The following is a 22965-nucleotide window of genomic DNA, read 5'->3' on the forward strand; positions in this document are numbered from 1 at the left end:
GTCATATAAATGATTGTCAAACAGTACCGATTCAAACTGAGATTGTGACGAATTGAGTTTTGCCATCCCTTGTTGGCTCCCGTCCTGTAGTAGGGATAGTTCTTCGAAATAAACGAATATATGCCCGACAGCGTGAGCTGCTTTTCCGGCGAAGCGGATATCGCTTGAACTATTAGCTGTGCGTAACTGTACGGTGGTTTGTCACTGTCTGACATGGACTGAGATGCGGGCGCTTGAAATTCCTGAAAACATAAAAATATGGTTGTGAAATGCTGCGTGGTTCTGCCCGTTGGGTGGGTGGTGATACGTACGGTATAGTTATTGTTGTTGTTGCTACTATGACTACTGTGACTGTATTGGGGAAATTCATGCACGTTTTGCCGTGGACTTGTGGGACAACTATTAGCCGCACTTATCGTTCCCGTCGGAGACGGATAGCCACTTCCACTGATTTGTATGTTGGCATCTCTGCCCGAGCCACCTAGTCCCCCACCGCCTCGAACGTCCACCGAGAGATTTGAGCTGCCAGCTCCACTTTGCTCCGGGATGGAAATCTTCAGCGGCGAGTAGATTATGTTTGGCGAAGGTGATTTGTTACCAGAGGATGCGCTGCCCGCAATGGCAGCGGTCGCAACCGCACTGGTACCTCCTGCTCCCGTTCCCACCTTAACCGGTGTGTGCTGGTTCAGGTCGATGGAAATGCCTCCGTTGTTCGCTTGATCGACCAGATTCTCAAACTGGATCTTGATATTTGTACTGGGAAATCGAATGTTACAACTGAAAGAAGCAAAGATAACACATGCCAATCGGAGAGAGGAGAAGCCGGCGCGCTTTATACTTACACCTTTGGCAACTTATACGGTTCTGCACATTTTCGGTGGAAAACGTTATCGATAAACACCCCGTTCTTGCTGAGGCAGAACAGATTAAAGTCATCGTTCATGTCGTGCTGGATGATGAAATGTTTCCGCGAGACAAAACTGTTCTTTCCCACGTGAAAATCCACCTGCGATTTGGTGGAATTTCGTCCCACTTCGATAATGTCCTCACTTATCAGCAGCATGTTATCCTTGCTGATGAGACGCCCGATGAAGTTGTGAAAATTAGCCGTGTTGGATGCGTTTCCGCCAGCGGAGTTTCCCACCGCCGCCTGGGCGGTTGCAGCAGCAGGTGCGTTCATTTTCCCCGCATTGGATCCGTTGCTCATTTTCTGACCCGCCGCATGCATTGTCCCGGCTGAGGAAGGTGGTGGTGGTGATGGTGACGAAGCCGGTGAATCTCTATGAGCGGACATCCGGCTGTTGCCATTTTTCGATTGGTTCTGTTGCTGCTGCTGGTATAACGCCGCGATAATACTCTGCTCCTGTTGCTCGAGCGATTCCTGCTCGGTCTGCTTGATAACGACCTTTACCTCGCCGTTGCTCACGTCCGCCATCTCTGCCGCCGGGCCACTGCTAGAAACATAATCCGTCGGAGTAGTAGCAAAACTATTCACTGCCCCAGTGGCACCACCATTGCTCTCGCTGTTTGTTGTTCCCTTGGCGACGATGTACTGGAACTGGTTCTGGTACACTTTGACTACGTTGGCACTGCTGCCACCACCGCCGGTGGTGCTTCCTACCGTCGCTGATTGGTGCTCCTTCTGGATTTCCGCTTTCCCAATAGGCTGTGGCATATGAAACTTGGTTGTACCGCTGGACATTACTCGACACGATGAGGTGTTGTTGTTTGATTTAACTTTTGGTGACTCAAGATTGTTTTTGCGGGTGAGTCAAACTCTTCACATGATCTGAAACTGTAATGCAGAAAGAATACTTTAGTTAAAACAAATTTTGACAGTGGGTTTCAGGAGCAAAACAAATCTACCAACTGAGTCACATGTTTCATCTGACTGAAAAATCGACCTTAAGCTTGTAGAAACCGGTGTGAACTATTATTAGAAACAAACACCGTTTTGTAAGTAGTTCTTGTTATGCGCGACACCAACGCCGTTCAGCATAAGATACACTTTTTCCAATAACAAATTCTACACGCTGCTGCTGCTGCTGCTGCTATCAATAGCCGTGAAGAGATCATAATAAAATCGCTTTGCAACTGCATGGCACCACGAGACTTTGTCTCACTCTCACATTATTTGTACAAATAATTCCATTCCATACAAACAGGAGGAATGGCATCCAAAACACTGACGGACATCGCACGACGGCAGGCAGGCAGGCAGTACACGTACGTAGGACGAAAAATGTTTACCGTAGCTAGTGATGTCCGATTTTTGAAATTAATCGTTCATCAACTAATCGAATATTTTTCAACTGTTTGTTCCCAAATTCCGCTTTGCCTGTCTGGGTCGAATATAGTGCGCTAGACATACAGCATCCCGTCACCGTTCTGTCAACTATTCTCTTGGACTTATCTTTCCGACGGCGAACTTGCTGTTGCTGGTGTATGTGAATGCTTCCATAAGAATTGCATAGGAGAATAATCGACGTGACGTGACGTGTCGTGACGTGGGTGTTATATGCGAATCGCACACATACTGACAACAAACGATCAAAAATACTGCCGTCTTGCAATAGATTTATCGATCTTTATAAACATTCGTCGAACAATTTTACGCCACTTTCTCCCCAACATGTGCAAGGGATCGGCATCGAGGTATCGTGTATTGGTTGATTAATAAAATGGAATGAAATATGAAAAGGAAAAAACATGATTCATTTTAGTCATTTCATTACAAATAGTAAAAAATGTGTTTGAAATCTACAAATAAATATAACCACCATACAGTGGAATCGGTACATCCTGGTTATTCGGATTGATAATTAGAGATCAGCTGAGTATGTTGATAAATACCACTTTGCCATTGATAGTTTTCTCCTCCATTACACATGTGTGGCCGAGGATTAATAAATAGTTATTCGAAATACCACGATGGCATCACTGGTGATTATTTTTTCTTCTCCGATAAACTGTCATCTCACAGCAAAACAACTAGATCAGGGGTTTTCAGATTTTTTTTATGGCAGAGCACTTTTTATAGCAAAAATATATGATGGAGCACCGGCATGTTTTCATCAATAAAACAAATTCTATCTGTATTGACATTACTCAACTTAGGACAACTCTATTTTGGCTACGCGTATCAGTCACACGACTTCTAACCCAGAGAAAACAAAATAAATCACTATATTCCTAGTGAAATTGAATTGAAGATTATTTTTTTTCAAGGTGGGTTTTCAAGTGGGAGCATTTGCTATAACTTCTCGGAGCACAAATTTCCCGCGGAGCACCGTTTGAAAACCCCTGAACTAGATCATACAACTGGTGAGTTTTTTTTGCTTTTCATTCATTATTTTATTTTCGTTCTGCAATGAATACATCCGACATCCGGTTTTTATCAACGTTCTCTGCTGAAGTCGAATCGTCAAGCCGGATAACCTGGATGTACCTATTCCGCTGTATGCTATATTTATTTGAATATTTAGGACACATTGTACTTTTGTTATATGCATTTTTTGTAATAAAATGACTTAAATTAATCATGTATTTTTATTATCTTATTTCATTTCATTTTTATAACAAACAAAATAACCATTTCGGCCAAGGCTATTCCAGAACATTTAAAATACTTTTTAATTTCCAAATCATTATCTTCCGTTTTATATTGAGCGTCTTACCAAGTGTTCGTAAGGTAGAATTACCATCTAACTCACGCCAGTATGTTCATCTAGTTTTATTACGATTGGAATCTTTAATCAAATGATTTTCTTTGTAAAAATATAAAAGAAAATTGGCTCGCAGTTATTTTCTGTTCTCTGATTTTTTTTTCTCAAAAGTTGCTCGGGAAGATATTTCTATCGCTCTTTACTTTCTACCAAACTGCATTAGAGTTGCCTTGATTTTCAATGATAAAATCCATATCTGAGCTTGGAACAGATTACTATACGATACATTTATTCAAAAACATTTAAACACCTCTAACCTACATCTGATCGTCTCGATGTGCTGATTTAAGAAAAACTTTTTGGTGTGAAAATCATGGACAACGCCCTCTCAGTCTCAGTACCTCTAAAGGCGCCCTAGATCGTATAAACCCGGAATTACGGTGGGTTTAGACTAGGGATATATTCATGTGAAGAAGTATGACGAGATTTATAGAAATCGCATCGACCGTTTATACTAGCGCGAACTTATATAATAAATATATTCATATTTTCGATGAATTTTAGGAAATCACTCTAAAGTTGGAACTGCATCCAACTTTAGTGATTTCTAGCCAGTGAGAAATTCACCAGTGTTTACATATGCCTGAATTTATTCTAATCATAGTGGTTATATATACTCGAAGAAGTGTATCATATATATTCTCACCCGTTTACATTTTTTTTTGCGCGTGAATAATTCCATCTATAGCTAAAGATCTCCCTAATGTAAACCCGCCATTAGTCGAGTCATTTGCAACATTTACAATTATTTTGCATAAAACACATTTTGACTGTCTTCCTATTGAATATGATATATGAATGATATGAATGTGGTGTAAACAGAACTTGTAACCGTGCTTAAACTGCTTCTCCTAGATTTACGACTAGGATTGGACGATCTTCATAAAAAGATCGATCATAACGAATCGATCCTCAAAACAGCGTAAGAATCAATTCACTGTTTAAAACTTTACCAGAGAATCGATCTTTGGAAAATCGAAAACCATTTTTCAATTTATTAATTTTATTTTTTTATTAAAATATTTGAAATTTTGGTTTAGCACCAGTTCCATAAAACTTCCTTCCGACTGGAAATGATGTCACACTCCAGTTCAGTGATCGTATGAGTCACTGGTTGCAGTACGTCGCGCTACCCTGTCAGAACTTGTAAGAAAATGAAACATAGAAGAAATGGTAACATTATGTTGATAGAATTTGTTGAGTGGTCTTTGGTGAAATCACAACCGATGTACACTGAAAACAAATCTATGAAAAGTTTTTCTAAGATCGAAAAAAACTAAAAAAAAAAGATCGATTTTCACGATTTTTTCGGGTGCAAAAAATCGATCCATAAAATCGGAAATCAGAATGGAAACGATCGATCTTCTGAAAATCGTTCCAAGATCGCCCAATCCTAGTAGAAATATGCCGCGATTTCAAAAACACAGTCTCGCTCCAGCTAGCGGGTGGCCTTAATCCCTAGTGCAAAACCACTTCAGAAGGTTGACCAATGCGGTCGTGTTTTGGACATTCCCCTTATATATTTACATATAATCGGTATATTTCAAATTGTCCAAGCTTCTGCAGAACATAAGGCAAGTTTGGGTAGTAGAATGGGTAGATAACCAGTCCAACAATTAATGATTTCAACGATGGTCTACATGATTTTTGTGAAATGGAAGCAGATTAAAAAAAATCAATGGAAAAGTACTTTTCAGTGAAGAACACTTCATCAGATACACGATTAATGCACCAACGGAAGATATTGTTGTTCATCTCTCATTCCGCAAAAGCTATCTATTTTTGGAAACTCTCGAAAGATACAAACAAAGCGGCTTTTGGATCAGGAGTGAAAGCTGCATTGAAACTATGTCATACATTTTCATTATGACAAATATAAATATTATCCTCTGGACATTTATTCGTGGTTATGGTATTGTACGCAGCGTTCGGAGGCGTTATAAAAACGTTTTACATTAAAATAAACTTTGTTCTTGACTCTGTGGAAGTCGAATCGAGAATGGTCGAGAACACGCAACGACGGAAGTTTACAATCGCTTAACCTAACGGATGTATGCAAACGCTAACTTGTCAGAGTGACAAGTGATATTTAAAAACTCGAGGGGAACATCTTTTCCTAATAGGACAATGTGCGCAAGGTTGCTACATGTTACTGAAAATTTATTCTAAAATATTCAGTCAATATATCCACGTGGATATTGTCAATACTCATGCCCCCCATCACCGTAGACAAGTGTGGATATTTTCGTATCCCCTTCGTTCAATTATAAGACGCGTCCACATAACGCCGAGAGAACTAAATGTGGACGTACCGCCCGGGCTTGCCGACGTGCCGAAAACCGACTCGAAACAAACCGAACCCAACCCGAAACAAGTGGGTCCGGTTCGAGAAAGTCGAACCAAAACAAAACGAAGTAAATTAGCGTTGATGAAATTGTGCTTCGTAGGTTCGTGCAACCGATAGGACTTCGGCTTCGTGCACCCGATGGGGCGTCCACATTACATAAAGAACCGAATGTACCGCCTGTTACAGGCCGATCGGCATCATTCGGCATAATGTGGACGCGCCTTAAAGGCTTTACCGCTTTACCGGGCAACGCTAGCCGTAGCGCACTGCTGTCTCGTAGGTATCTTGGTGTTGGTTATGGCTGCTCGGGATCGATTCTGTGCAGTAGCAGCGCGCCACTCGCAATAACGACTCAATAAAATAAACATCCGAAGCAGGCCAGTTGTTCCACACGACATGTTCAATATTGCCTGAATAACGTAATACAGCAATCACAAAACACTACGATGGCTGTATTACCGTACACTCCCTCCTCTATTAAAACGTTGTTCTACAAACTTTTCAAATTATCGCCTGCACTGAGGAGGTAAACACAGAATCAAAATATCCTTACACACAGAGTGTGTAATTATAATCTTACCGGTCGTATATTTAATCCCAAGACAAGAAATCACAACACCTTCAATGAAAAAAGCAGCCTACTACCATCGCTATCGCCGTCTACTCCGATTGAATCACGCAGTCAACTAATACCGTGCGATTGCGAGTTGTTGTTGGGAAAGACAGGCGATGAGAGAGCACAGAATAGTACAAAAAAAAGAGTGCGATTGTGTTTATGTTTGTTTTTTCCTCTCCACCGCCACCTGGTGCGGCGATTGTTGCACAGCCATTCCACCCCATTCTGCACGTCCTTTCTCTTTTACTTGCTCGACAGGTTCTTTATTGCAGCACACAAACAGAAAGTGTCCAGAGTGCGCGCGAATGTGTGCGTGTGTGTCGGGGAAGAGTTTTATTATTGCGATTTATTTATGTTATTCATTCGCTCTTTCACTCTCGTTCTCGCTCTCTTCTCCTCTCAGTCTCCAGGCGAATGATTGTTTACACTTAACTTATTTGTTGGCATAAACATTAGCTAATCTGGGCGCTGCTGCTGCTGCTAATAGGTTCGTGTTATTTTCTCCCGTAAAACGTTCCGATGGCCTACAATTCATGGCTTTTATCGTTGTGTTATCGTATACGATTCTATGTATGAAAGCAGTGGTTCTGTTTGATATTATTTTCAGCTGTTGCGGATTTTGGTCGACTTGCTGATTAATGAGAATTGTGCACAGGGAGAGGAGTGTAAGAGCCCCCGCAGACTGCGGACTTTTGTCGGCCGATAGATTGGTCGAACGACTTAATCAGTATGGAGCGATATGCATATACGCACACTACACTGATTCAGTATCGGCCGATAAAAAAGTTTCATAGACTTCCCGATTGCATTCAAACTATCCAGTCGGTCAACTATTGACTGTCCGGTTAATCAGTACTGGGTAGCATCGATCTACACACACACGACGACTGTTCATCGGCCAACAGTTCAATTCGCTTTCTATTCTCTCTTGATTTGCTCTCAATTTTGGCATCCGACATACGTGCCGTGCGAATCACTGAGAATGGGATGCACCCATTCTCAGTGATGAAAAGGTGGTGCAATTTCCTGAACCGCTTTTTTATTTATTTATTTATAATGATACTACATCCCAGAGAGATTAGATCTTCTTCACAATTTTTCGCCAATAGTCCCGATCCATGGCTGCAGTTCTCCAACTCCCGGCTGCACCGATTCTTGCCAAGTCCTGCTCCAACTGGTCCAACCACCTCGCTCGCTGGGCTCCTCTCCTTCTTGTTCCTACCGGATTCGATGCGAACACCATCTTTGCAGGGCTGCTGTCCGGCAATCTTGCAACATGCCCTGCCCATCGCACTCGTCCAGCCTTGGCGACTTTCTGGATGCTGGGTTCGCCGTAGAGTTGCGCCAGTTCGTGGTTCATTCTCCTTCTCCATACTCCGCTTTCCTGTACACCACCGTATATTGTTCTGAGCACTCGGCGTTCGAAAACTCCAAGCGCTTGTGAGTCCTCTTCAAGCATCGTCCATGCTTCGTGCCCATAGAGAACAACCGGAACAACCTGGACCGCTTTACAGTCTCCTTTAAATTTTATTGAAATTTGTTTGCAAACAACGTCCAATTTTAACGAAGGACTACGTTTAGCAGGAATTTATAGATTGTACAACGAAAATCTAAAAACTAAACATGTCACAAATTATGAAAGATTTCAAACGCTTATGACTCGATTATTCCTTGTTAGATTGGATAAATTTTTGCATCAGTTGATTGAAAATATTTCTACGTGTATCTATCACAATAAAGAAAACCATTTTTTCTCAAACTAGCTGACCCGGCAAACTTCGTCCCGCCCAAAATTTATTTTTCGTTATCACATCCACGTTTTCTTACTAAGCGCACGTTCATCATTCGAATCGCAGAGCTGTTCATTGATTGATCTTCTAATCTACCCTTTAAAATTACCTTTTACTATAAATTTCCCAGTGCTTCTACCAAAACTCTTCATTATAATATCAGATTATTTTCAGACACAAATAACATGTTTCTCCGTTACATGGAATAAATGTTTGATATATAAAAATATATGATAGAATGAAGACAGCCCTAAATCGGGCAATTTCTTTCTCGAGTTTTGGTCTTATCAACACATTCGACGATTATTTTTTATTTATATAGATAGAAGACGATATAGGAGTGCGTTTTATCACATTAAAATCCATTTCCACTTTCGAACGAAGATCAATTTCGTTACCGCAAACATCAAATGGACTCACAACGCTTGTGAATATGTAATTGTGGAACACTTCTTCTTCTTCAATGGCACTAACGTTCCTAGAGGAACTTCGCCGTCTCAACGTAGTATTGCGTCATTTTTATTAGTACTTAGTTGAGATTTCTATGCCAAATAACACGCCTTGAATGCATTCTGAGTGGCAAGCTCTAGAATACGCGTGATCACAGTGCAAGTCGGAGGAAATTTCTTTGACGAAAAATTCCCCCGACCAGAACGGGAATCGAACCCGAACACCCGGCATGTTAGTTATGACGCTAACCACTCGGCCACGGGAGCACTAATTGTGGAACACATTCGAATTGAATTTTTAGAATTTTCCCTCAGAGTTTTCCGAAAATTTTCATTTGTCATGTTTGATTGGAATTGGAAAATCCATTTCCACTTTCGAACGAAGATCAATTTCGTTACCGCAAACATCAAATGGACTTACAACGCATGTAAATATGTAATTGTAGAACACATTCGAATAGAATTTTTCGATTTTTCCTTCAGAGTTTTCCGAAAATTTTCATTTGTCATGTTTGGTTGGAATATGCTTGGTTTAAATATGTGCATTATTTTCAAGGGACCCCTCTCCTTTCCAGATGAGGAAGGGATGTCATACCATCATAGAAACATTTCTCGTACCCAAAAATCTTCACATCCCAAATGGCTCCATTTGCTTGATTAGTTCTCGAGATATGCAGAAGTTTGTGTTTCATTTGTATAGCAGCCCCCTTGCCCTTAGAGAAGAGGTAGGTGTGTCGAACCCCCATAGAAACGTTTATCGATCCCTAATACTTCTATATGCTAAGTTTGATTCCATTTGTTTGATTAGTTCTCGAGTTGTTCAGCACCCACCCTCTGATGTTTAAAACAAAGGTTCTGAAAATGACGATTGTAAACTTCGGAAAGGAACCTGCACGGAAGAGAAGAGATATTTATTTTTTATTGATTGCGAAATGCAAAGAGAGAAATAGTTCTTCATCTATTTCTCTCTTTGCATTTCGCAATTAATAAAAAAAAAATCTCTTCTCGAGCGAGAGAAAAGAAGAAAAGAGATAGAAACGAGAGAGAGAGCGAGAGAGAGAGAAAGAGAGAGGGAGAAGAGAAAGAAAAAGAGAGAGAAAGAGAGAGTGAGAAGAGAAAGAAAAAGAGAGAGAAGAGAGTAAATGAGAAAGAGAAAAAGACAGAGAAAGAAGAAAGAGAGAGCAGAGATATTTATTTTTATTGAGTGCGAAAGGAAAAGAGAGAAATAGAAGGAGAAAGAGAGAGAGAAAAGGACAGAGATAGAGAAGAGAGAGAAAGATAGAGAAAGAGAGAAGAGAAAGATAGAGAACGAGAGAAGAGAGAGAAAGATAGAGAACGAGAGAAGAGAGAGAAAGATAGAGAAAGAGAGAAGGAAAAAGCAAAGAGGAGAGAGAAGGAAAAAGAGGAAGAATAGATAGGAGGGAGGAAGAGACAGAGAGAGAGAAGAGAGAGAAGAGAGGGAGGAAGAGAAAGAGAGAGAGAAGAGAGAGAAGAGAGGGAGGAAGAGAAAGAGAGAGAGAAGAGAGGGAGGAAGAGAAAGAGAGAGAGAAGAGAGAGAAGAGAGGGAGGAAGAGAAAGAGAGAGAGAAGAGAGAGAAGAGAGAGAAGAGAGGGAGGTAGAGAAAGAGAGAGAGAAGAGAGAGAGGTAGAGAAAGAGAGAGAGAAGAGAGAGAAGAGAGAGAGGAAGAGAAAGAGAGAGAAGAGAGGGAGGAAGAGAAAGAGAGAGAGAAGAGAGGGAGGAAGAGAAAGATAGAGAGAAGAGAGGGAGGAAGAGAAAGAGAGAGAGAAGAGAGGGAGGAAGAGAAAGAGAGTGAGAAGAGAGGGAGGAAGAGAAAGAGAGAGAGAAGAGAGGGAGGAAGAGAAAGAGAGAGAGAAGAGAGGGAGGAAGAGAAAGAGAGAGAGAAGAGAGGGAGGAAGAGAAAGAGAGAGAGAAGAGAGGGAGGAAGAGAAAGAGAGAGAGAAGAGAGGGAGGAAGAGAAAGAGAGAGAGAAGAGAGGGAGGAAGAGAAAGAGAGAGAGAAGAGAGGGAGGAAGAGAAAGAGAGAGAGAAGAGAGGGAGGAAGAGAAAGAGAGAGAGAAGAGAGAGAAGAGAGGGAGGAAGAGAAAGAGAGAGAGAAGAGAAAGAAGAGAGGGAGGAAGAGAAAGAGAAGAGAGAGAAGAGAGGGAGGAAGAGAAAGAGAGAGAGAAGAGAGATAAGAGAAGGAGGAAGAGAAAGAGAGAGAGAAGAGAGGGAGAAAGAGAGAGAGAAGAGAGGGAGAAAGAGAGAAGAGAAAGGAGAGAGGAAGAAAGAAAGAGAGAGGGAGAAAGAGAGAGGAGATAGGGAGGAAGAGAGAGCGAGGAAGAGAAAGAAAGAGGAGAGAGAGAGGAAGAGTTGAAGACAGAGAAAACGAGAGTAGGATAGAGAGAAAAAGAGAGTGTAGGAGAGAAAGAACGAGAGTAGGAGAAAGAGAGAAAAAGAGAGTAGAAAAAAGTGAGAAAAACAGAGAAAGGAGAAAAAGAGAGAGAGGGTGAGAGTAGGAAAAAGGAGAAAAAGAGAGAGGTTAAGAGTAGGAGAAAGAGAAAAAGAGAGAGAGGGTGAGAGTAGGAGAAGGAGAAAAAGAGAGAAAGGGTGCGAGTAGGAGAAAGAGAAAAATTAGGAGAGAAAGAGAGATAAAGAAAGAGAATAAGAGAAAGAAAAAAGTAGTAGAGAGAAAAAAATGGAGAGAGATAGAATGAACGGAGAGAAAAATATGAAAGAGAAAAAAAGAGAAAAAGAATCGGAGAGAAAGAATAGAAGAGAAAGAGAAATAATAGAAGAAAGAGAAAGAATACATGAAAAATAATAGGAAAGAGAGTAGGAATTAAAGAAAAAGTGGGAGTGAAGGAAAAGTGTAGGAAGGAGAGAAAAAAATATGAAGAAAAATAAGAGAAATAGTAAATGAGAGAGAGAACGAAAGTAGAAGAGAAGGAAATAGTAGAAAAGAGAAACTAGGAAACTAGGAGTAGGAGAAAAAGAAAGTATGAGAGAATAAGAGGGGAGAGAGAATAAGAGTAAGAGTGAGAGAATAAGAGGAGTGAGAGAGAGAATTGAGAGGAATCTACTTTAACTCTTCTTATAAACGAGGTAGTCGTACGTCTAAAGTTGTTCTGCGCATGTAGACAAATCTCAACTATTTAATGAAAACATTACTTTCACAATTTGTTTGTCTATATTACATATGAAGATATATTTTTTCATCAAATTTTATTCCCTACAGCTCCCTGCAAGATTCTAAAACTACCTAATAAGCTGTGTAACTCGGACTTCTCACCATTTACTAGGAATGTAGCCATTTAGTGACATGCTAATCCTAAACATCTCAGTCAATAGGAGAACAGTAACATCATTGCATTCCAGTAATATCACTGGGGAAATCCCATATGATTCTGGAGATTTGTGGAGCTTGAGAGCATCCCCTGCCAACTCAACCTCCCACTTCGTAAAGCAATTTTCTCAGCTCTAATCTCTTCTCTGATTGTAAGGATTGAGCTATACCGAATGCCGGGGTATTTTTCAGAAGTCATTTTGAGTCTAGGAAGCACATATCCATCAGGATGCTAAGTGATTCTTGATAATTGGTTTAAAACTGTTGTAATAGTAAACTGATCATTTAAAACCACAACTTCGAAACTTGCGAAATGACATCCATGCTGTCGGTGCGTTGATAACTCGCGTTCATTCATACCCATACACTTGATTACTTTTGCGCAGTAATAAGCAGAAACGTCATAGCCATAGCCACCACTGTGTCACACAGCGTTGCGTTCTACTTTCGTCGGAGAGCAAGCAGCGGTGCGCCAACAGACACTATCATTGATTGTGGCGATTGAGTAGGATTCAAATCAAAGGCTGGATTCAAGTGAGACAAACATTTGCAACCACTTACGATGAATGACGGTCACAACACCACAGATTCACTTAATTTTAGATCTCGCTGTGCTGTTAATATCCTCGAGAACGAATAGCGCCGAATTTTGATCGTGTCGCACACACCGCCCGTTAACACTCAAGGACGACCCGTTTCTTTAGCCGGATGCTCAGCATTAGCTTTATTCATAAAAAAAAACCAAAAGTTGTTACGTTATGACATATCTAACAGCCAGAGCAAAGTAGGCTGGGATTACACATGGATTCGAGCGGAGCACATCTCTCTGTTGGAACCGGAGTTATAACCAACGCGGCCGTCGCGTCACATGCGAACGACATTCGTCGAGAGACAAATCGCTGCCGCGCTGACGCGATGAACCGGCTTTTGCTATAAGTTGCAAAAATAAAGAGGAATAATGAAAACACACAGATGCGATACGATTCGCGACTCAACACACCACATTCCAAACGGCGATGCGTTACTTTGGAAATTTATTTAACTCGCGATCGCGACTGCTGCTGCTCTTGCATTGGTCCGAAGGAATATGTTAGCGCACTTGCAGCAATAGGGAGTGACGTGTGAAAACTTTCCAACGATTCTATGGAATTGTGCGATATAAGAGTAATAAGTAGGCTTGGTTGTTTTTCTTCATTGCAGTGTTCCTTGATTTTGCATGAATTGCCTCGTATTATTGACATTCGTTTGTTTTTATATTGTCCGTGGTCGACCCAATTTTGTAATTTCTCGAAATTAACGATGTGCTCAACCTGTAATAATATGATAAACGGCGACGCCGACCAGCTGTCGGAAGCAAACAAACCTGCGTACCATCGATTGCCCGGTTAGTTTGAAACATAGGAGACGATCCTTTAGTTAGGTCCGACCGAGTGTTAGCGAGTGTATTTCGGCTCCGGTGACACTAATACGAAAGTACCATATTTTCTATAGCTTAAAAACTGCATTGGAAGCAAATTATTGAAATCATAAAAATCTATGAATATGAATTAAATAACAAAACTATTTAAATAAGCTTGAAAGTCCATCGAAGTCAAAATTAATCAGCGGTTAATGCATGTCGTCAAATGGCCGTGAAAGCTGCATAAATATTGTGCTCGCCCTGGTCAACCTTAGTTTCTATTTAACTATCGTGTTGAACTGATAGTCAAATTTTTCGCCTCAGAGTACGATCTCAGAATATGCGCGAAGCAAACATAGTGCAAAGCTTGCCCATAACGGACAGAAGCAAAGCAGAAGAGTATTATTAAATAGAATATACCGCATCGGTTTTCATAACGTTATGTTGTGATTAGTTGTAAATGATCGAATCACACGTACGAATTGTTGATTCTATGCGTTATCGAATAGATAATAGAGGTGGAGAAACAAATATGTAATCATCTCGGGCCGCACTGTGTCTAGCGCGAGAACAATATTCGCGGGGCATACTGGGCGCGCTACGTGAATTGGCAATAAGGATATGAATCTCTTGAGATTTTAGCGATCTTTTAATGAGAACATGAATGAATCATGAGTCACCCATCTTCAACTGCTTATACAAAACCCGCGCGAACTCATCGGTTTTTTTTTCAGGTTGGTGGCACTAAATTTTCTGATTAAGAAATTATTTTTAAAATTCTTATATGCATTCTTTTATAATATCCCAAGTAATTATGATGTTTTGATTTATAGAGACTTTCTCAGATTCTCAGACTTTCTCAGTTCATTCGTCGCTAGTCTTAAGAATGCCAATTTGGAAAACAAAACTGAACACTCAGTAACCAACAAGTCATCCATACATTGAAAGATGAGCAAATGAATAATTTCCTACATTTCATTCTTTGACCAAAATGTTGAACGTCTGTCTCATAGTTTTTTTAAGGTAGAATTTTTTGTAAATTATGTTTTATCATTTGCCGCTGCCATCTGGTCGCTAGCAGGATGGCGGATGAATCGTGAATAGCTTATTGGTCATTTTTCCGATCATTATTCCACTATTAATTAATCCACTATCCGAGTTAAAAACGGCGTCTATATGCAGCGTGTTCTTTTCGGGAGTATTAGAAACATAATTACATTTCTAAAAAAAAAACTATTTGGATATTCAGTAAGTTCAGTGTGACTCTAGACAGCGAGCAATCAACAGGGCATGTTAATTCTTAGAGTTAATTTGAAAATCTACACAAATTGGCGTTTTCTTGTATTGCGAAACGTTCGCGCCCCTCATTCAGTGGAAGTATTCATGCATCGGCTTTTGCCAGTGCCATCAGATGTTTGTACTAAAAAGATTTTCATTCTTGAATTTTTATAATGTTTGTTTCTCGCCTTTTATAATGTAGTAGTGCTGCGTTAACAATGCGGTTGTGTCTTGGACACCATCTTTCTTTTTTTTTGCGGCTCGCGGAATCATGCGAACATCATGTGGTGTTTAAAATATAAGAGTTACTCTTATATTTTTAAAGACCACTCTCACCCCCTTTCAATATTTGTGGTATATTTTTATAAGGATACTGTAATAATTTAATAAAGTCTAACGGATAGTTGTTTCGTGTCATATATTGCAAACTGCTGCAGAATACAAGGTCCTCTAAGGTTTCGATATCGTTAAAAATTTCACAAACATAATTTTCATTCAATAAAATTGGTTAAGTCTCTAGAACAGTTTGTCTTAGGATAAAAAAATTGTATAATTTTTAATGTAGATTTCATTTTATATATTACTATTACAGGTACCACCCGTCAAACTTTATTAAACTAAAACAAAAAAATGCGAAAAAGTATCGCAAGAAGGGTGTTAAAAGATATAAATGTTCCTAATGTCAAATAAAATTTTAATATCTGTTTTTTCTTAGAAAGCTTATTGCTTTTTCAACAACTTTGTTGAACACCATATTTCAATCTGTCAGCTTAATTTCGTGCTACATTTTTGTAACAAAAGATCAATGATTGTGTATACGCAATTATAAGAAATCAGTCACAATATAAAAAAAAACCATCTAGTTTTAAAAATTGTAATTTTTGGTTATTGTCACCTTACGTACAAAGTTTGAAAAATCGAACAGGGTTGGGGAAGTGATCGGTATATTTGGCGTGGAATCGCTCTTACCTGAAAACAGAAAAATCTGAAAAATCATCAAATATTTCAATCTTCATTTCTCTATTTCTATCTCCTGATTTCTCTCTCTATCTGTTTTCTTTCTGTCTATCTGTTTTTTCTCTCTCTCTCTCTCTCTCTGTTCGCTCTCTCTCTGTTCTCTCTCTCTCTGTTCTCTCTCTCTCTGTTCTCTTTCTCTCTGTGTTCTCTCTCTCTCTCTCTGTTCTCTCTCTCTCTCTCTCCGTTTTGTTTTCTCTGTTATCTCTCTCTCTCTGTTTTGTTTTCTCTGTTATCTCTCTCTCTGTTTTGTTTTCTCTGTTATCTCTCTCACGATCAGTACAGTACTCTTTCTTTCACTCTTTATCTTCCTCTTTGTCTTTGTCGAGAGCAATGCTGTTCAATGCTTGCTGGATAGAACAAATCTGGAATTCTTTGTATTATAATTCGCCTCTAGTCTTCAAAAAGACCAATTAGACAATCAAAACGATCTCTCTCATAGTATTTAAAGACAATTTTGAAATTTGAAAATTTACTCTGTCTTTAGGACAACATTTAGCTTTGAATAAGACTGCTAAACTTCAAAGTTCATTCGCCTCTAGTCTTGAAAAGGGCCGATTAGAAGACCAAAACTCTAGAAGTATTAAATTATAGACGCTGGTGGGAAAATGATGTTGAGAAACCTTATATCATTTGGAAACCTAACATCTCTCGAGGTTCACGTTTGCTCGAAGAAAAAAAATTTAAAAAAGTTGTCAGGTCCCGTCTCAGCTGTAGTAGAACAACAGAAACATATCGGAGGGGAAATCCTTCGATTTGACATTTGATGGGATGGGAATACGGAAAAGTAAACAACACCACCAACGAATTTCAGAACAAATCCGCTGTCTCCAATTGATGACGAACCACGACGGCTCTAACGAACCAACATCAGAGCCGGGGATATTGCATCACGCGACAGGTGCGGCCGACCTCGTCGTGGGAAGCGAGAAAGAAGACAACCAACCTACTAAAATAGCCAGACACATTTTTCTGCAACCCGACCCGGCGCGCGGTCCGGCCGTATATAATTATGCTTGTGTATCGGGCGCGTCGTTACACGGTGGCCCAGTAAAGCCGATTTGTGGCGCTGCTTAGTATTGGTACACCACTAGTGCCGCGCCGATTATCAAACCCTGAGGGAGATTGAATGGCGGGCACAATTTCGCTCACTTTGCGTGGCAATTATTTTCTTTCAGCAAATTATGTAAGCATGTAGACACGCAACCAGCAGTTTATCTGCTCCTCCGGGTGGCAGCACCACTGCAAAAATTTCGTTTCGTTGGGCCGTTTTGCTTTCCTCCGCCTCGCGTTGTTACTCAGATTCATTGGTTCGAAAATTCACTTTGAGACTGTGCCCTGCAACTAGTACACACCGAATAGAGAGACTGGGCTAACCAGACTCGAAATGGGCACAAAGGGAAACATGTTTGATATGTTGTGCCTCTCGTCTCTCGACGCCACGATACTGTTGATGGTTGTCTCTTGCGCGGTTGCCAGTGAGTATGAAAGGTTCTGTGCCAGGAATACATTAAACTAACAATTCCATAAAAAAAAGTCTACCGAAAATATAAGTTGTTCCGGTTTTGGTTTTGTATATTTATTCTCGAACGAAAATTTTAGACCGTTATCTCTTCTTGCCTTTTTCTATCGATTTCGTCGAATAAACCAATTTTTGGAAGTTTATTATTTTTGAACCACTTGACCGATCTTCGATTACAGGAAAACTTTTTTTTTGTGCGGGGAATAGGAACCGCATACAAGAAATCGCATAAAAAACGTGCAAAACTTCATCAGTAGCTTTGAAAAATCGTGTTCGGTACACAATTTGAAAAAAAACTATTTTTTTGTGCGGTAGATAGGGACCGCTTAAAAAAGGTTCTCAAATCCACCCCATTCACCGTCCAATTTCCTTTTGTTTCCCTGCTTTGCGATGGGACAGTTTGCCTTTTCGGTTGCGCGTGGCTGTGAAGTGCTTTTAGTTGCATGTCGAAACTTGTTGCTGTCAGAAATCATGTCATGCACAACTTGATGCATTTGATGAAAGAATGGAAATGATTTGAGAAGTGGAAAATTTAGACGCAAATATGCAGTACGAAGCCAGTACACGCCATTGCTGGAGAATCAATCGACACGGATATCGACGATCACAAAACACATCTTACCCCATCAAGAGTCTGCAGCGAGATGAAGGATAGAAGGTGGGAAGATTCACGAGTTTTGGTTGTGTTAAAGTTTGATTGTATTAGTAGCCAGTAAGATAGGAAGTTCACATACCAGGCATACCAGTCAGTTACTCAATTGATTGTGTCAACGAATAACCTTGAAAGAGGATATACAGAAACTAATTACATATTTCTAAACAATATTTTTCGCATTATAAAAAAACAGAACATGTCACGAACTTTAATTTTTTCTCTGATTTCTTCTTATATCAGAAATAGTATTCTAATGTCTACTGTTTGGATTTTAGAGGAACTTCATGGAGTTTTATCCTTTGTCAGCAATTGTAATTACTTTTTTCACAATTAGGGTGCTGAACACTTCATTCGTCTAAAACTAAGACACAAGCGGAACTTTTCGTCTCAATCTAGGTCATACGGAGTCAATTAAATTTATTTTTCAAGTGCATTTTACATGTAAAAAAATTGCAATCTTTTTTCCATGAACTGTCGAATGTTTCTCCGTCAACTGAACAAAAGATTCTGTGACTCTGACTTTGTTCATTTACGTTTTTGGTCAACGTAACGAGAAGTAAAATTGAATTGAAATTAAGTTTAGAACATTTCAATAATACTGAAATTTCAGTTTCTGTTAAAATGTCAGTTGGTCCCTTATGATTTTGAACGCTAGCATTCTGTAGGAGCATTGTACCACTACGACCATTAGTTTGATCTATTGTAGTGCTAGCATTGATTTAAGCGCTAACTAGCTCGTTCATTTCATCTACTTATTTGTACTTTTAAGAACAACACTTTTCCTATGTAGTGGATTATTATCAGAAAAGTAACATACATAAACAAAATCTGTGACGTCACAGATTTCAAAATCTTCACACCTTTCATTTTCCATCTCGAGTCTGCAGTGAATGGCCGATCGCTAGAGCTGACGTACGCACCAAGGCGCGTAGAAGTATATCCTAAGGTGGGCCAACTTGCTAAAACCGCTCTTCAGCCATCTTGGAAGTCTACTGTGTTTTGTTTGTAAACAATACACAATACGCTTGTGCCCAAGCTCGCTCGTGATCAGTCTGTCTCTTTCACGCTTCAAGGAAATAATTCCCCTTCTGCTTTCTTCCGTACTGTTTTCATATACCGCTCCCCTAACCAAATTAGTGACGAAACGGCCTCACCTAGTACCATAGACCCGTCTTGGTACGCACGTCCGCTGTACAGTCCTGTCAGACTTGACGTCTGTCGTACCAACATATGGAACAGTGTTACCAGTACATCAATTGTGAGAAGAAAGAATCTATTAACGTTAAGTCCAACATGCACCTAAAAAATAAATGTGCTAAATGGACGATAAGTTCTACAAATATGCTTCTTTTCATATACCGCACAGGAACAGAAAGACGCACAAAAACAGGTTTTCCCGTGACAGCAGATGAAACGTGTTTAATAATGCGTCTAAACTTTCTTTCATCCGAAGGCTTGTATATTCCTCCTTGCAAGATCTCTTCTATGTTACTTTCGTGCGTATTTTGAGAATGCATTCTGAGGCAAAAGAATTTTCATGCGTCGCCTACAGACAACATCTGGGTAATACTGCACATCGATTACACCAGCGCGATATGCGCACTTTTCGGCACAGTGCTCCGTTCAGTGGTATCACTCCGACGGAGCACACTGCCGTAGCATTTCAAAAATACTCGAATTGTATCGAATAACAAGCAACAAAAAAAACTATAAATGAGTTATATCTGAGAAATAACCGCAAGGTGGACGTAGGACTACCGTTGGCTTAGCAATCAGAATTGAGAAGCATAAGCTCTAAGAAATTTCTTTTTTCGAATAAAATGATTTTCATACCACTTAGTTCAGCCGGAAAATAATTATTAACGTTCGAAGAAGGAAACGATTCCTCCTCGGAAATACCCAACACAAATAAAACCCCCTGCCAACCCACGACAATTAGAATTATCGGTCGATATCGGCATTCGTGATCATTCGATAATAGAACTGCTGATTTTATCAAAAAATGTGGCTCCGTTCAGTTCGGCAGCAGAAAAGAAATGGGATTGGGAAAGAAGAGCATAGTGTTGGTCGAGCTAGCGAAACCATTCTCATGTCACTTCGCAATCACAACTAAATGAATTTCTTCTTATTTTTCTTGAATTATAGAGACTTTTCACAGTTCATTCGTCTCTAGCTCTGAGAAGGGCCCTTAGGGTCAACTCAATCCAAACTTTTTCTCCATCTACCTTGACAAAAAACACTTCATTGTCGTTCGACACTCCTCAGCAAACATCAAGCGATGTTCTTGAAATGGATTTCCGAGCGATATACGGATTCTTACGATTTCAATAGGCTGTTTTTATTTATTTATTTATTTATTTACTAGTCTTCGAAATTGATCGTACAGACAGATTAGCTTATTCTATTTTTAAATACGTTCTTGGAAACGGTAAAATCAAAATTACTAAACACTTCGTTAAAACGGCAACAACATACATCAAACGGGTTGTTCTGTCCAAAGATAGTACGATGCATTGGTAGACGGAGGAAAGCTGCACGCCGCGTTGTTCTGGCCGGAATATTGATGTTAATGTTTCCCAACAGTATCGAGCAGTCCACGTTGTCGTTGAAGATATCGAAAACAAACAGCCGCTGCAATAGAATCCGTCTACTCGCCTAGCTCTGAAGTTGTATCAGAGCACAACGTTGCTCGTACGGTGGCAGCCGAACAGAATCATTCCACGGTAGCAAGCGAAGCGCATATCGAAGAAAGTTTCGTTGAATTCGCTCAATTCGGTTCACCTGAACGGCATGATATGGCGCCCACACGAGCACACAATATTCAAGTACACTGCGTACCAGCGCACAAAAGAGTGTCTTCAGGCAATATACATCTTTAAACTGCTGCGTGTTCCGTTTTACGAAGCCAAGCATCGAGTATGCTTTGGCTGTTGCGGCTGCTATGTTCTTAAGAAAATTCAGCCTACTATCGAGTAGCACACCGAGGTCCTTGACAGTGCTGACTCTGACGATGCTCGTTGTGGACATTCTGTAGTCAAAGACCGTTTGATTTCTTGTCCGACAGAATGAGATTATATTGCATTTTCTTGTGTTGACCTCCATTCCGTTTAGCTCACACCAGTTCAGCAACGCATCAATGTCAGCTTGGATGGCACAGCACTCAACTACTGATGAGACTACACGGTAGAATTTCAGATCGTCGGCGTACATTATTTTCGGAGAATTGATGGAATGGCAGAGATCGTTGGCGAATAGCACAAATATAAGAGGGCCTAGGTGACTGCCTTGAGGTACACCGGACGTGATGTCAAAAGGGACCGAGTTAACTCCATCAATGCGTACGTAAGCCCGACGTTCGGTGAGGTAGGAAAGAATCCAGCGAGTCAGCCAAGCGGGTAGGCCCATTCTGCACAATTTGTCCACCGCAAGAGAATGTGGAACTCTATCAAACGCTTTGGTGAAATCGATATAGATGGCATCAATTTGCTGACGATTTTCCATAGCGGCGACCAACGAAGAGACATAAACCATCAGGTTTGTTGTGGTCGAGCGTTTTCGTACGAAACCATGCTGGTGCTCGGAAATGATTCGATGCACGTGCGGGTAAAGCAAATCGTGGATGAGACTTTCGAAGGCTTTCGGCAAACAACTCAAAATAGAGATGTCACGGTAGTTCTCGACGCCGTGTATACTGCCAGATTTATGTATGGGAGTGACAGCCGCAGTTTTCCACAAGCTTGGGAAAATACCCTCCTTAATGGAACGATTGAAGAGGATGGTAGTGGGAACGGTAAGCGAGTCGGCGCAATTTTTGATAAAAAGCGGAGATAGTCGGTCTGGTCCCGCGCCCTTGGTAGCATCTAGTCCCTGCAGTTTGTCCAGCACATCGCCGACAGAAAAGTTGAAAGACGCCATATTAAAATCATATCGAGGCAAACTGTCTAGATACGCTTCAGACGAAGGTGTCCGGTTTTTACTTAGCACACTGCTAAAGAAAGAGGAAAACAAGTTTGCCGAGTCGAGTGGAGTCTCGGCTGAAATCCCATTGTAGAAGACATGAGGAATTCCATTTGCCTGCTTTCGACTTTTCACGACACAATTTGTACGCTATTGAAACAAGTTTATGGGTCAATATTCAATAAGCATTTAACTCTTAGGTATTTTATTGTTTGAATGAAATGATTACGATCCACTTTGTTTAGCTGTAAAACAACGTAAAATAACTTTCAAAGAAGGATTTCTCCTCAAAAATACCCCCACCAATTAGAATCACCGATCGATTGCGGCATTCGTAAACAAGTGATATTAACTCTCCTGCTTTTAAAAAACAATATTTTTTCTTTGATCTAGTGGAACATTCTCTATACAATATCAAACGTTTCATTTTCTTCGCTATCAAATCCATAGCCAATGCTCCATTCGTGAACAATCTGTGTCGAATTGTCATCCACACTTCGTCTTTCGCTAAACGCTCTATTCGGTCCGGCTGCAGAAAATAAATGGAATTGGGAGAGAAGAGCATCGTGTTTAAGCATTTTTCATGCTACTGAAACAATATTTCAAGTAAACAAGTAACAATCATACAAATTATATTCATTTTATTTTTCGAATGAAGTGATATTCATACCACTTCGTTCAGCTGCCAAAGAATTATTAACGTTCAAAACCTTGCACTCCAAGTGTCACGCTCTCGTTTTCGAAACTTTGGACATCCCGGTACAGAAATGGAAGACGTAATCCTACGTCAAAAATATTAGATTAGTTGATGACCAGTGTAACAAATCCGACATCATTGCTGGCAACACTACCGCGGCCCGTATGTTGCAAA

The 22965-nt window shown here is 40.3% G+C and overlaps 1 protein-coding gene across 7 annotated transcripts in view; it reads right to left on the reverse strand.

Annotated features, from left to right (window-relative positions):
- LOC129776345 (forkhead box protein K2-like) overlaps positions 1 to 22965 on the reverse strand; it is a 51642-nt gene that overhangs the window by 20843 nt on the left and 7834 nt on the right. For 4 of the 7 annotated variants that reach the window (XM_055782212.1, XM_055782131.1, XM_055781966.1 and 1 more), the window contains 2 exons: positions 843 to 1795; positions 28 to 777 (listed from right to left, as the gene is read on the reverse strand). In XM_055782212.1, the coding sequence (XP_055638187.1) occupies positions 28 to 777; positions 843 to 1702 (1610 nt within the window). In that variant the 5' untranslated portion in view covers positions 1703 to 1795. Of the gene's footprint in view, positions 1 to 27; positions 778 to 842; positions 1796 to 6652; positions 6804 to 12830; positions 13065 to 22965 lie in introns of those variants that run through there. The other 3 variants (XM_055782450.1, XM_055782365.1, XM_055782290.1) reach the window with 3 other exon arrangements.

The sequence above is a fragment of the Toxorhynchites rutilus genome, chromosome 1 (assembly GCF_029784135.1).
Source record: "Toxorhynchites rutilus septentrionalis strain SRP chromosome 1, ASM2978413v1, whole genome shotgun sequence".
Lineage (NCBI taxonomy): Eukaryota > Metazoa > Arthropoda > Insecta > Diptera > Culicidae > Toxorhynchites > Toxorhynchites rutilus.